This window comes from Medicago sativa, chromosome 8 (assembly GCF_051527215.1).
Source record: "Medicago sativa cultivar Bolivia chromosome 8, Bolivia_mono, whole genome shotgun sequence".
Taxonomy (NCBI): domain Eukaryota; kingdom Viridiplantae; phylum Streptophyta; class Magnoliopsida; order Fabales; family Fabaceae; genus Medicago; species Medicago sativa.
This window is the reverse complement of record NC_140756.1, coordinates 69,052,512-69,066,575: the sequence shown is the minus strand read 5'-3', so window position 1 is coordinate 69,066,575 and position 14,064 is coordinate 69,052,512. Positions and strand designations below refer to the sequence as shown.

At 34.3% G+C, this 14,064-nt stretch overlaps 2 protein-coding genes and 1 pseudogene across 2 annotated transcripts; all 3 read left to right on the top strand.

Moving 5' to 3' along the window:
* Positions 1-1,108: 1,108 nt before the first annotated feature.
* LOC146900938 (uncharacterized) lies at positions 1,109-5,095 on the top strand (annotated as a pseudogene).
* A 1,824-nt stretch (positions 5,096-6,919) lies between these two features.
* Positions 6,920-10,703, top strand: LOC146900937 (deoxyhypusine synthase-like). Its single transcript, XM_085732277.1, has 7 exons — positions 6,920-7,217; positions 7,331-7,477; positions 7,798-8,016; positions 9,387-9,473; positions 9,717-9,840; positions 9,928-10,163; positions 10,267-10,703. Exons 1-7 carry the CDS (start codon positions 6,966-6,968, stop codon positions 10,342-10,344), a joined length of 1,143 nt encoding a protein of 380 aa, XP_085588403.1. The 5' UTR covers positions 6,920-6,965; the 3' UTR covers positions 10,345-10,703.
* Positions 10,704-12,348: 1,645 nt separating this feature from the next.
* Positions 12,349-12,654, top strand: LOC146900936 (uncharacterized). Its single transcript, XM_085736992.1, has one exon. The coding sequence runs from the start codon at positions 12,349-12,351 to the stop codon at positions 12,652-12,654; it is 306 nt and encodes a 101-aa protein (XP_085593118.1).
* Positions 12,655-14,064: the final 1,410 nt, after the last annotated feature.

Genomic DNA, 14,064 nt, shown 5'->3' with positions numbered 1-14,064 from the left:
TTTTAAAAAATTTCTAAATCATTATCACATTTTAATATTAATGAAGATATTCTCCTTAATGACTACTTTACTCCTATACAGGTAATGAGAATCACATTATTTAAATGATTTAATTTTTTTTAAATCGATTTAATATCATTAATAAAATACCTTAGATATTTAATGGAGAAATAAAGGAGAATCACGTGATTTTAATGCATTAATCAGATATAAACTGGTTTTAATCATTACAGATATTCGACTTACTTGAGACATTTTTATCAGTGTTTTATTAAATAAATTTTATACAAACATAATTTTAAGTGTATATAAAAAATTATTGAATTTTGAGATATTTGACTTCGATAAGAAGTTCGTACGAGTGTTTAACAAATTTTATACAAATATAATTTTAAACATATATAAAAAAGTTTTTTTTGAATGTATATATAAAAAAGTTTTAGAAATCTTAATTTTTTTTGACAAAAGAAATCTTAATTAAGAAACCCAAATATAAACATATATAAAGAGAAATGCTAGCTACTTATAGAAGTTTGTATGAGTGTTTAACAAATTTGGAACATAAAGAGAAATGCTAGCTACTTATAGAAGTTTGTATGAGTGTTTAACAAATTTGGAACATATATGCTTATGAAAGTTATATTTTCTTATATTTATAGAGAATTAAATTTTTGCTTATATGCTTTAGCAAATTTAGGTCTGACTCTTAATGATTATACTAACTGCAATAGCATCTCTGCCCAAATTAGTGAGTATTCTGTTGGAAACAAGTTTGATTTATCAAACTTTAGATTCTTAAATTTCTGAGAGTTTTGGTTTGGTCTCTCCTCTTTTTCTATTGTATATATTTTTTATTTAATATATTTTGGTGAGGTGATACTCTAATTGCCCACTTTTGGTTTAAAAATAAAAATTATTGAAGACGGTATAAATCCCATTAATATTATTGATATACTAAATAACATATTCCATTTTTCAAACAATGAATAAAAAATACAGCCTAGCAAAATCAATGCAAATATTTTGCTACCACAATATAGCCTTTTAAAATTGGTCTTTCAACTATCAATGATAATTTTCGGTAAACCATCATACGCATAAACGACCCATGGTTTGGGCAAAATGTATGTTATTTGTATCACATTCATTTTGAGGTGTAATATGGACTTCTAAAAATGATGTGTGGATAAAGAAGTTAGTACAAGAGAGTATGATCAGTTTTGGAACATGGAATATAGACACTCTTATAGAAAAATATATTGAAATAGTTGGTGCTATGACTAGAAGGAAGATTATTGTACGTGCATATAGGAAAATAAGTGGTTGGATTAAAGGGCGAAAAAATTAGATAGTTCAAGGTTTAAGAATTGGTACACTAACAAAGTTAGATCGAGAAATGAGGTAGACATTGTAATGAATACAAAATCAAAGAAGGATATTGTATATGTAAAAAGGATAGGACATCATATCATATCTATACAATTTATAGTGTAACAGTACGTCTTTAGTGTTACAAGTTAGACAGACAAATAGGGTAGACACTATTGTTGGTGAGGAATGAAAGAAGGATATTATAGATGTGAAAAGGATAGGAGATCATATTCCTAAAAAGTGTAGTGGAACAATACATCTTTAATATCATGAAATTAAGTGGGTGGATGAAAGGGCGAAAGAATTAGATAGTTCAAGGTTTTAGAATTGGTACACTAATAAAGTTAGAACGAGAAATGTGGTAGACATCATAGTGAATACGGAATCAAAGAAGGATGTTGTATATGTAAAGAGGATAGGACATCATATCATAGTTATACAATTTATAGTGTAACAATACGTCTTTAGTGTTATAAGTTAGACCGACAAATAGGGTAGACATTATTGTTGATGAGGAATGAAAGAAGGATATTATAGATGTGAAAAGGATAGAAGATCATATCATATTCCTAAAAGTTATAGTGGAGCAATACATCTTTAATATCATTAGTGCTTATGCACCGTGGGCAGGGTTAAAAAAAAACTTTAAAAGTAGATTTTGGGATGATTTAGGAGGCTTAATTCTAAATATACCACTAGGAGAAAATATTTTTCTACGAGGGAACCTAAATGTGAATGTAGGGAGTGTTTTGAAGGCTTGAATAGGGGTATGATCTAAGGGAGATATATGCGGATGGTAAATTCATATACAAGGGTCGGGTGCAATAATCATGAGGCCGAGGTGTACACTAGGTTGCCTTAATCAAAGACCAAACCCAGCAAAGTACCACGACAAACTGTGGTGCTGCCTACACGAGAGTACCCATGTCTCACAACCTAATGCCCACAAAGATCCTCTAAAAAATCGCAGCTGCACAGCAGCAAAGCTGCACTACAACAGGCTGAAATACCAGCAACTAAAAAACAGAAAAGCCAAGCGGACGCAACATCAATTATGCACACACAAAAGCCTCCCAGCCAGCGGCTACATCACATAATAGCAGCGCAGAACTGACACTAACACACCCACAAATAATGCAAACAACATAAGGTTAATGCATGACCTACTATCAACGCCACAAAACTGTTCTTTAATTGATTAATTTTTCACGTTATCTAGATTAGTGAGCATTCATGACATCTTTTTGTAGCATTTTCTATATCTATTTATTTTCGCGTTAATTAGATAATGGCTTGGGAAATCCTTTACAAATAAGCTTATTTTTTTTGTTTGAGTTAAGTTGAAAGAAGCTTTTTTCGATTAAGAATTGAGTCGTAAGTTTAATATCATTTTTTCCGTTGCATTGCATATATTCTCTTACTATCATTTTTAGTTTTTATGACAAAGACAGAAGTGAAAATAGACATGTTTCAAGACATAATGATAGTTTTTTTTAAGGCCAGAACATGTTGCAATTGTCATTGATGAGAATTAGAACAAATGGTGTGTCATTATGCAACTTTAAAAGGAAAAGCTGCACTTAAAATGCATTAAGAGGTAACATAAAACTTCAAAGTAAAAACATGTCTCCACTGAGATATGCTTTGTTAGTGTTGTCTCCACTGCACTTCTCTTTGTGTACTCCTTTGTTGTTGTTTTTGAAGCAACACAAGTCAAATACTGCTTGGAATTCTGGGATGACGAGTTTAGCATCAGGGTGCAAATGACATGGACGAGGCAATTATAGTAAAGAACAAACCAAGAGTTACTAACTCTACGATACCATTCAGCATTTTCTACATTTTTTAAGCTGATATGTTTAAATATAAAGAATTCTCATATAAAGCTAATATTTTATCTTTCTCTTCAATGTGCACACATATGCATGCAAAGGTGTTAATATTAATTTCGAGACTTTACATTTAATATGCAGATCTGCGTATCAGTGACAATGACTTGAAGAAGCTGTGTTTGATTGAAATTGAAATGCTGCTTCAGGAAAACGGACGGTCTCTTATTGACTTCAAATCTATGCCCAGGCCAAATGCAGCAGACATGCCAACTTTCACAAACAAGCTTATCGTTGATGAGCTAAATGACAACAAAGATAAACTGGATAAGACACACGTTGATGTTGACTGATGAACAAAGATGTGTGCATGACAAGATCATGGAGTCCGTTGGTTCTGACGACGGTGGTTTCTTTTTCTTATATGGTTACGGTGGTACTGGAAAAACCTTTATATGGAAAACATTGTCAGATGCTGTTAGATCGAAGGGGTTAATTGTATTGAATGTTGCATCCAGCGGTATAGCGGCTTTTCTATTACCAGGTGGAAGAACCGCGCACTCGACGCTGACAGTCGCTATTGAGATTAATGAGGCATCATCGCTTACGATGGAAAAGGATAGTCCTAGGGCCGACTTGGTGTGCGCTGCAAAGTTGATAATGTGGGATGAGACTCCAATGATGCACCGATGGTGCTTTGAGGCAGTTGACCGATCAATGTGTGATGTCCAAGAATGATCCCCTAAACGAGTTTAGACCTTTTGGTGGAATGACAGTAGTTTTAGGTGGTGATTTCAGGCAGATATTGTTTGTTGTCCGAAAAGGAACGAGGCAGGATATTGTTGATGCCTCAATCAATTCATCGAAGATATGGGCTTATTGTAATTTGTTGAGGCTTACTGTTAATATGAGATTGGGTGCATCTTTGGTACCTGCAGAGCATGCAGAGCAGGAAGAAATTCCTAATTTTGGCAAGTGGATACTCTCAACTGGAGACGACAATGACGCTTCGGATGAGAATGGTGAAATGAAGGTAGAAATTCCTGAATATTTGCTCATATCAGACACAACAAATCTGTTGATGTCAATTATAAACTTTGTGTATCTTGATTTGAATGATAACATTGGTGACCAGTTATTTTTCCAAGAAAGGGGAATACTTGCACCAACGATTGATTCAGTTGAGCATGTTAACGAATATATGATGTCGCTGATTCCAAGTGAAGAGAAAGAGTATTTAAGCTCTGATTCTGTTTGTCGATCGTGTGAAAATTATGATGTCCAAAGCGAGTATTTCACAACAGAATTTCTTAATGGTATTAAGAGCTCTGGAATTCCAAATCACCGGTTGAAACTAAGGGTGGGATGTCCGGCTATGCTGATGAGAAACATCGATCAGGCCAATGGATTGTGTAATGGTATGAGGCTGACAGTTACACATCTAGGGAAGAGCACGGTAGTTGCTACTGTAAATACAGGAGAAAGGGCAGGTACCAGGGTATTCATTCTCAGGATGAATCTTATTCTGAGTGATCCAGAACTACCCTTCAAATTCAGACGCATGCAATTTTCATTGACGCTTTGTTTTGCGATGACAATAAATAAAAGTCAGGGTCAATCTTTATCTCGAGTGGGAGTTTATCTTCCTAAGCCTGTGTTCACGCATGGACAACTCCATGTCGTTGTCTCTCGAGTTACTTCTAGAAAAGGTTTGAAGCTGCTTATCTTGGATGAAGATAATAATGTTTGCAAGGAAACCAAAAATGTTGTGTATCGTGAAGTTTTTCAAAAAGTATGATCATTGGCTATGTTTTAGAATTGTTGTTGCTATAATTTAAAAAACTAAAGTTACGTATTGTTTGGAAGTCGTTTTTCTTTTTTAATTTCTTTGTAAGGCGTATTGGTAGACATGGCAACAAACCCCGCCCCCGTCCCAAATTTAACGGGGAAAAGCCGATTTAACCGGGTGCGGGTACGGGTGTGGGGGAAATTTGGAGTTTTAGTACGGGGGCGGGTGCGGGGTATGCTTACTCCCGCCCCGCACCCACCCCCGCCTCGCACCCGTTTTTTAAAACTTTCTTTCTTAAATTTTATAATCTTATTTCCATAAGTAGCAACCTATTTTAATATAATATTACTCTTTAGAAACATATTTATTATAATTATTTTGCACTTTTGAAAAAAGTTTATTAGATAAATAATTATTAATATATTTATTGTGTTTTTGTTGCTATGAAAAAATGAAAAATATGCATTTTTTAAATATTTTATAAAAAATAAAGTTTTCGCGGGTGGGGGTGGGGGCGGAGCCGGGAGTTGAGGGCGGGGTTGGGTGTTCAATTTTTACCCCTGATATGGTTTGGGGACGGAGGCGGGGGCGGGTACGGGTGCATGGAAGCGGGGGCGGGGACAGGGATTCTCAAACCCGCCCCCGGTCTTCCCCGTTGCCATGTCTACGTATTGGTCATTACAGGACATGCAATTTCTATATAAGCAGATCCTCCTGCCATTGACTTTTAATTGATGCACTTTTCAGGTATAACAGTACGCAGAACTTTTTTTTTACATCATTGTTACCCCAAAATACAAATTTACATTAGACCATTGGTTTTGTAAAAAATAAAAACAAATAACAATCGACGTTTCTGTAGCCCAAACTATATTTAGACACACCCATAAAAAATTTAACGTTTGCATTCACATGCTATGGGTATACATCTGACACTGACTATTATATAAAAAAAAATATAATCTTTTTAGTTTTTATGATTAATAAAATATATTATGTCAACAAATAATAATATACAGTACGTCGGCGTATTTTTGCATAAATATTACATATGCTAAGTTTAACAATGAGTACATCTTATATTACAAATAATTAGTATAAGTATAAATCCAAATACTTTAATCGTTATGTGCAATGTTTAGATATTTCAAAATATATACAAAATTAACAACATTAAGATGATATTTTTTTTCCATATCAAATTTAAATTATAACCACATTTATAATTTTAAGATAACATAATATAAAATCTATACATTTGATCAAAAAAGTATTTTATTTCCCGTGCTTGGCACGGGTCACTATACTAGTTGTTATAAAAAACATAAATTCCAATTTTCTCATTCTCTCATGGCATTTGATCTTAATTAAAGAAAGAGAAAAGGACATTTTATGTCCAAAACAAAATGTGTATGATGGTCATGCACACCTAAAATTAAGGTGTGTGTATTAACCTTCTAAAATTATATGTCTGTTTTTTTTTTATTGTTTAAAAAGTGTAACAAACTATATGAGCATATTTATACATACTTTTTTATTATCTCAATTATACCCTTAAACAACTTTTTCTATAATAAAGATTGTTGTTGGTGTCATTAAAAAAAAAACTTAAACAATTTTTTCTATAATAAAGATTTTTGTTGGTGTCATTAAAAAAACCATTAAACAACTTTTTCTACAATAAAGATTGTTGTTGGTGTCATTAAAAAAAAAGAATTTAGATTATATTTTTTTGTTATATTGTTGGTATCATTATAATCATGATTATTTTAGTTTTTTTTTTATAGTGTGATTATTTTAGTTTGTTATAACTTGAAATCAACAAACATTTATATTTTTAATTTTAATCTAAATCAAAATTTCATAAAAAAAATACATCTATCTATCTGGCCTATGAATAGAGTAAAGGATTATTGTTTAACACGTGTTTTGTTTTCAACCTAGGTCGAATCGAAACTTAGGAGTAGAATAGAATAATGTCGTCTTCTTCTGCCGACTCTGCTTTTGTCGACCGTGAAAAAAAGGAAGAAGATAATGATGCAGTAGTCATGTCATCAGTTCACTCCACAGTCTTCAAAGAATCCGAAAGCCTCGCCGGAAAGTGTCTTCAAATTGAGGGTTATGATTTCAACCGCGGCGTTGATTATCAACAGCTTCTCAAATCCATGCTCACTACTGGTTTTCAAGCATCCAACCTCGGTGAAGCCATTCAAGTTGTTAATCAAATGGTACTTACTTTCTATTAATTTTATACTATCTATCAAATCAACCAACCCGTCTCTTTGTTTTTTTAACTTTTTTGCTTATAAAGTTTTTGTCTTTGGAACATGGGTTGAATTAGCTTGATTGGAGGTTGATTGATGAACCCATTACTGACGATTGTAGTGATCGGAAATCGGCTACGTGTAAAGTGTTTCTGGGTTTTACTTCTAATCTTATCTCTTCTGGTGTTAGAGATGTTATTCGCTTCCTTTGTCAGCATCACATGGTGAGTACTATGTTTTTGTTTTTGTTTTTTTTTTTTGTAAGTAAAAAACTTGTTATTAATTAATTTTCCATAAGCTAGAAGTTATTATGAAAGGCCATAGACTGTTAGTTTAGGTGTTATAATGTAAGCAAAGACAATGACTTCCTCATTGGCAATTAATCAATAAATAAATATAGTAGAGAAAATTTCCTTTGATTAGATATATATTCAAAGATCCTGGTGGCTTTAATAAAGCTCTGATATAGCTTCTTATACTTATTGAAATGAAAACTTGCTAAACCAAATGGTTTTTTAATATTGTTAATGACATGGTACTACAGGTTCATGTTATTGTTACAACTACAGGTGGTATTGAAGAAGATCTTATAAAGTGCCTTGCACCAACGTATAAAGGAGATTTCTCTTTGCCTGGAGCTTATCTTCGCTCAAAAGGATTGAATCGAATCGGTAATTTATTGGTCCCTAATGACAATTATTGCAAATTCCAGGACTGGATTATTCCTATTTTTAATCAAATGTTGAAGGAACAAACTCATGAGGTATTTTATTTTATTTTGTACTTTTCCCGCATTACAAAACTTATGCAGTTCAGTTTTTGTCAAGGTAATCTAAATCGGAGACCTTTTTTATGCTTTTCTTTTAAAAATTGTAAAAAAAGAAACGGTCTGCCACGGATTTTAAACCTTTCTTTTGTATCACTCACCTTGAAAATCTGAATTTATAATAGAAAGTCTTCAACTAGTTATCTCCTTTAAGCAACGTGGAACTTTAAGAAGTATAGTAGAAAGTCATCTACCAGTTCTCTCTTTTATACAATGTTGTACTTCAAGAAGTAGATCTAATAATACATCTGTAGGAATGGAAATACTGACGGAGAAAGGTTGAGTAAAATAATCTTAATAAGCATGTTTTGAGTGGCAATAGTAGGAATGAGTGATACTAAAATTGATTCCGATGATACTAGTAGGAATGTATGGTGTGTAGGTAGCAGTTGGGGGGATTATTATCTGAAAAATGATGATGCAGAAGAGAGGTATTTGTATAATGTAGTTGGCATTTGTTTTGATATAATTGGTGCATGGTTGTTAAGGAATAGTTTACACCTGATATATATTGGTAGGGAGCTAATAGTGTTTTATACATTATGTTCTTGTTGAGGCATGTTTCTAATAATTGGCTTAGATATTACGTTTGATTGTTCTGGTGCTGGTTCAACTGGGCCATGTGATTGTATTGCCTTGGGATATTATGTATTTGTGATGGACTTTGACTTTATTCGACCCTATGTGCATCCATATTTCAGTAATAAATTTTGCTTTGCCCTTTAACAGAAATGAAGAATAGAATACATATTGAATTAGAATTAAAAATAATCATTTCGCTCCTTTCATTGGAAATAGAAATTAAAAATTATAATTTTGGGTTTAATGTTATAAATATTAAATTTTTAGTTTAATATTTGTATTTTTTGGTATAATTAAAAATTAATAAAAAAATATTATGTTTAATTACTACCGGTCCAACTCCGGTCTGACCATTAAACCCTGACTGGAGAATACACCGGTTCAATGTCTGGTTTGATTATTGGTTTTTTAGTAGATAGACGAAATGACAATAGCTATTGGAAACTCACATACACAAGTGGAGGAACTGGGGTTCGAACCCCAGCCATGGCGTCCGACGTAACAATTTTGGCATTTTTTGCCAGTTGATTTTAATTACTTTAGTTTTTGTCAATGCCTGGAGTCACATTTAGTGGTCATGCTAATTTTTTTAGAATACATCTATTCTGCTGGATAAAGAATATCTGATGAAGGAGATTATATTTTACCTCTGACGAAGGAGGTTCTTTTTTAGTTTTCACTTGAAACATTTTTATCATCACTTCTTCATCTTCCTTTTTTGACAGAAGGTGCAGTGGACACCATCCAAGTTAATAGCTCGTTTGGGAAAAGAAATTAACAATGAAAGCTCATACCTTTACTGGGCATACAAGGCAAGAATGATATCAAGTTTAGATTTTCAGCAAAATACATTATCTCTACTTCATTACTGATTCAAATCTTGAATCTAGTTTCTTTTTGCATCGTTATACTGTTAGTTTCCTTGAAGTACTGCATCGTGTTACATACAAAATGCGACATGGTTATTTGTATCTATTTTCTTATTTACTCAGTAACTTCAGTGTCAGAAAGTTGCACATAGTATAATATTATTGATATATTTTGGTGTTTTGCAGAACAATATTCCAGTTTATTGTCCAGGATTAACCGATGGCTCATTGGGTGACATGCTGTACTTTCATTCCTTCCACAACACTGGCAGTCCTGACAACACTGGTCTTAATGTGGACATAGTGCAAGGTTTTTACTCCATTCTTTTTACTCTTTACTGCATGGATGATTTTGAAACAATTGGAATCATAACTAAAATAATTGGCAATGCAACAGATATAAGGGCCATGAATGGTGAAGCTGTACATGCAGATCCTATGAAGACAGGCATGATTATTTTAGGAGGTGGCCTTCCGAAACATCACATTTGCAACGCCAACATGATGCGTAATGGTGCAGACTATGCAGTTTTTATTAATACTGCACAAGAATTTGATGGAAGTGATTCTGGAGCTCATCCAGATGAGGCTGTTTCATGGGGGAAAATACGAGGATCTGCGAAAACTGTTAAGGTACATCCTATATACTTTCGCTACTTGTTTTCTTTACAGAATACTCGAAACTTTTGCCGTACTATATCCCTTAAAACTATGTCCTTTTATTTCACTAAACCAGGTACATTGTGATGCAACGATAGCATTCCCACTGCTGGTTGCTGAAACATTTGCTTCAAGAATGAAACCTCTTCATTGATAAAGGTTCGCTGTCAAAAGTAAAAGGTGTGGCTGGGATCTTGATGGACCAGTTTGCCACTGACATTTAATTTTGACCGTCTTGTTATTCATAAGGTCCACATAAAAAGCATTTTTTTACCATTCAGAAGCAATTCATTATTCCTGAAGCCATTGAGAGTTGTGAATTGTTGATATAATTGTGGATGTAAATTATGCAATGCTAACTATATTCTTTGGAACTGTGGGTTCTCTTAGTTTTGAGGTGTTGAAAAGGTGTTGAAAATTGTAATCTCTAGAGCAAATAAAATATAAGTAGAAAAAAAAAGTAGAAAAGTTTATCAACTATTGCTGATTGGTTATATTAACTTCAATATTTTCCTACCGATGGCTGCATTTCATGCGGGTGAAAAAGAATTGATTTAAGCAGCCAATGAATGTAGAATGATGGCAATGACAGAAAAATAGGATGAGCTATCAAAAAACATGAATTGGATCTTTGTCCTGAACCTGATTCTGAAGGCTATAAACCTTTGTACCAAACAGTAGTGAACTTATTAGGAAGGAATTGTTGGACAAAAAGCTACCCACCTAAATGTGATTTTAGGGACTATTCCAACAGTGAATTTTGCCCCTCCCCACAATATTTCTTGAATTTTGAAATACATGGTCAAAGATCGAGAACATGGCAAGAGATCTTGACTCTGTAGAAAGTAAGTCCAGATTCTCTCCATCTAGAGAGAAAATGGCAATCTCAATTTCCATTCATATCTAATTGCCATGTGAAAAAAAACTTATTGCCACGTGGAAAAAAACTTATCAATGGCTCAGATTAACTTTTTAATATTATTATTAAAAAATTAAAAATTAAACAAAAAGGTTCCATTCAATTAATTGTACACGTTTACACCTGTTGCGCCGCTTTCCACCACCACCCCACCCCATTGCCGCTCTAACTCCGGCTCTTGTCGTAAAAAATACTAATGTTTTATTGTTCCTTTGTTAAAATGCTAAAATGAATTGAAGCAATTATTTTTTTTTTGACGTTGGGAAATCCATATTAGAAAAAATACAAGAAAAGGGGAAGCTATGTCATAGAGCCGTCTCTGAAAATTCACCGTGCATTTCTTTAATGGAAATGCATTGACCATTTTCACCTACAATCATCCCAGCCATCTTCATTACGGACCACATGAGGAACAATCAGAAAAAATTTAGAGAGGAAGAACACAGAGAGGAATAACAAGAAAAATATTGATATTTGAATAAAACAGAAATAAAAAGACCAAAAGATAAAAACAACTCATTTTATTGATATTTGAATAATACATTACATAAGAACCTAAAACTATTTCTAAGGGAGGGGGGGTAAGCTATACCAGTGGCTCCTGCAGATAGGACATAGCAGTAGCTTCACTGTTGGTGGGGAGACAGAGGGGGCACAGGGGCCTCTAGGGAGCAAGAGACCATGATGGTCATACTTACGCCCAGACAGACCAACCTCACACCCAGACTGACCCCTTCCCTATTGACCGATCATACGACCCTTGATGGATTTCCAAACAGGCCTCTTTCTATGAAAGGCCAACGATGGAAACACATTGTTGTAGAAATGGAGCGAGGAGAAAGAGGAGAAAGAAGAGGGTGTGAGAAATTGTGAGGAAATGACCTATTTATAGGGTAAAAACGTGTTTTTTGATTTGACCAACCTTTGAAAACGTTTTCTTTGTGGTGCACACCACCGACCAAAACTTCTGGTGCAGTCAGGAATATATAATCCGGATTACACATGGATTCCGGATTACGTATTCCGGAAAAATACGATAATGGGGTGTACCAAAGGGAAACTTGGGACTTTGTGTATGGTGAGAGTTGGTTCGGATTTTAGAATCCGGATTGCTTCAGCATTGGATTCTTCTGTGTGGCCCACATTGCACCGACAATTTTTGTGTTCCACAACGCCTAAATACCGCTATAAATAGGGGTCCCTGTTTTCATTACAAGTAAACTACACCAGAAAAAAATCATGGAATTCCCTGGCTTTGATCCGAAGTCCAAGCTAGCGGCAGTCTACTACAACGGTGGAACACCACCCCATTTGTTTAGGATTCGCAACGATGTCACCCTCTCCGGGCTGAAGGATGAGCTAGAACAAATGAATCGTCAACCCAACCGCAAAGACACGAGGAGGGTGGTCGGTGTTGAATATCGATGTCCATCGTCCGACTTAGCCAAATCTCTTTGCTTCAGCCGGATGAAACTCACAAACGACGACGACGTGAGAACCATGTTCTCTGTCTTTGGTCAGCACAGTACTAGAGGACCGATCTAGTTGGACGCTTCGTTGGTTAGATTTGCTGAACAAATTCTGAAAAGTTTGCACAGTCCCAGGAACTACGAAGAGATCAGGGCTCTGCTGGAGGGACCAGAGGAAGAAGTTAGTTTAGATGATCCGTGATAATGTGCAATGTTTTAATTAATTGCGTGTTTTATGTTGTTTTAATTCCGTGTTAGTTATGTGTTGTTGAATTAAGTTGTTGCATTATGTTTTGATTAATATATATATTATTTAAACTTTCATTATGTTTTAATTTACGTCAAAGATGTTCATTTAATCGTTAAAATAACCAAAGATATGCCTTTCGGATTATGAAATCCGGATTCACCTAGGGCGTAACTGTGTTCCGGAAAACGAAATCCGGAATACCTCAGCATAGGATTCTCTTGTGTGATCCACATTGCACCAAGAATTTATGTGGTCCACAACATCCAAGGACCTCTATAAATACACCCTCTCCGGTTTTGAGCTTTAATACCAGCAAAACACACAAACATACCAAAGAAAACCATGCAAATTTTTGTCATCAAGCTGAGGATCTTTCTCACGATGTCGCAAATTGATTGCTCTCTATTTGACGGCGTGATGAAGATCTTCAACATGCTGGCAAAAATACAAATAAACACACCAAAGAGACCATGCAAATTTTTGTCATTGTGCGAAGATCTTTCTAATGCGGTCGCAAATAAATTGCTCTCTATTTGACTGCATTATGAAGATCTTCAGCATGCTGCCAAAGAAAGAAAGAAAGAAAGAAAGATAGATAGATAGATAGATAGATAGATAGATAGATAGATAGATAGATAGATAGATAGATAGATAGATAGATAGATAGATAGAAAGTTATGAACTTGATCTATAGTTATGAACATCAAAAGGTTTTTATGAGTTAGATCTTGCTGTCTGCCAGATGAATATGTCATGTGCCAAGGCAGCAGGATCTAACTCAAAGAAATCCTCTTGAAACACCTTCCCAAAAGATTCATCATTTCTGTCATTATGGTTTTTTTTAACTGTTTATTTGTCTTATGTTGCTTCTATTTATGTTAGTACCATTGTTCTATTTTTTTTCCAAGGCATTCGCAACGAAAACGATTCAAATAAAGGGTCTGATGCAGTTCGGACTTTAAAATCCGGAACAAATTCATGCATTCCGGATTATAAAGTCCGGAAACCCACAGTAACATTTTGACCGGTGACGTTTCACCAAAGGTTAAGCCGGTTAGTGGAGTTTGAAAGCATTTTTTTACGGTTTTGAATGTGAAACACGTTTTATTTGACTGTAATTAAGACCTATGACTTATTTAAGGCTATAAAAAGGCTTGGATCTTCAACATTTTCCTTCATTCTTCTTCACCTCCTTTCTTACACGTTCTTCAATTGAATATAGTTTTTTAGGTAGCT

Bases quoted from the DNA above. Each gene is read 5' to 3' on its own strand.
- LOC146900937 (XM_085732277.1), top strand. From the start codon at position 6,966: ATGTCGTCTTCTTCTGCCGACTCTGCTTTTGTCGACCGTGAAAAAAAG. The intron at 9,474-9,716 runs GCAAGAATGATA...GGTGTTTTGCAG, and splicing joins ACCTTTACTGGGCATACAAG to AACAATATTCCAGTTTATTG. The intron at 10,164-10,266 runs GTACATCCTATA...TCACTAAACCAG, and splicing joins GATCTGCGAAAACTGTTAAG to GTACATTGTGATGCAACGAT.
- LOC146900936 (XM_085736992.1), top strand. From the start codon at position 12,349: ATGGAATTCCCTGGCTTTGATCCGAAGTCCAAGCTAGCGGCAGTCTAC.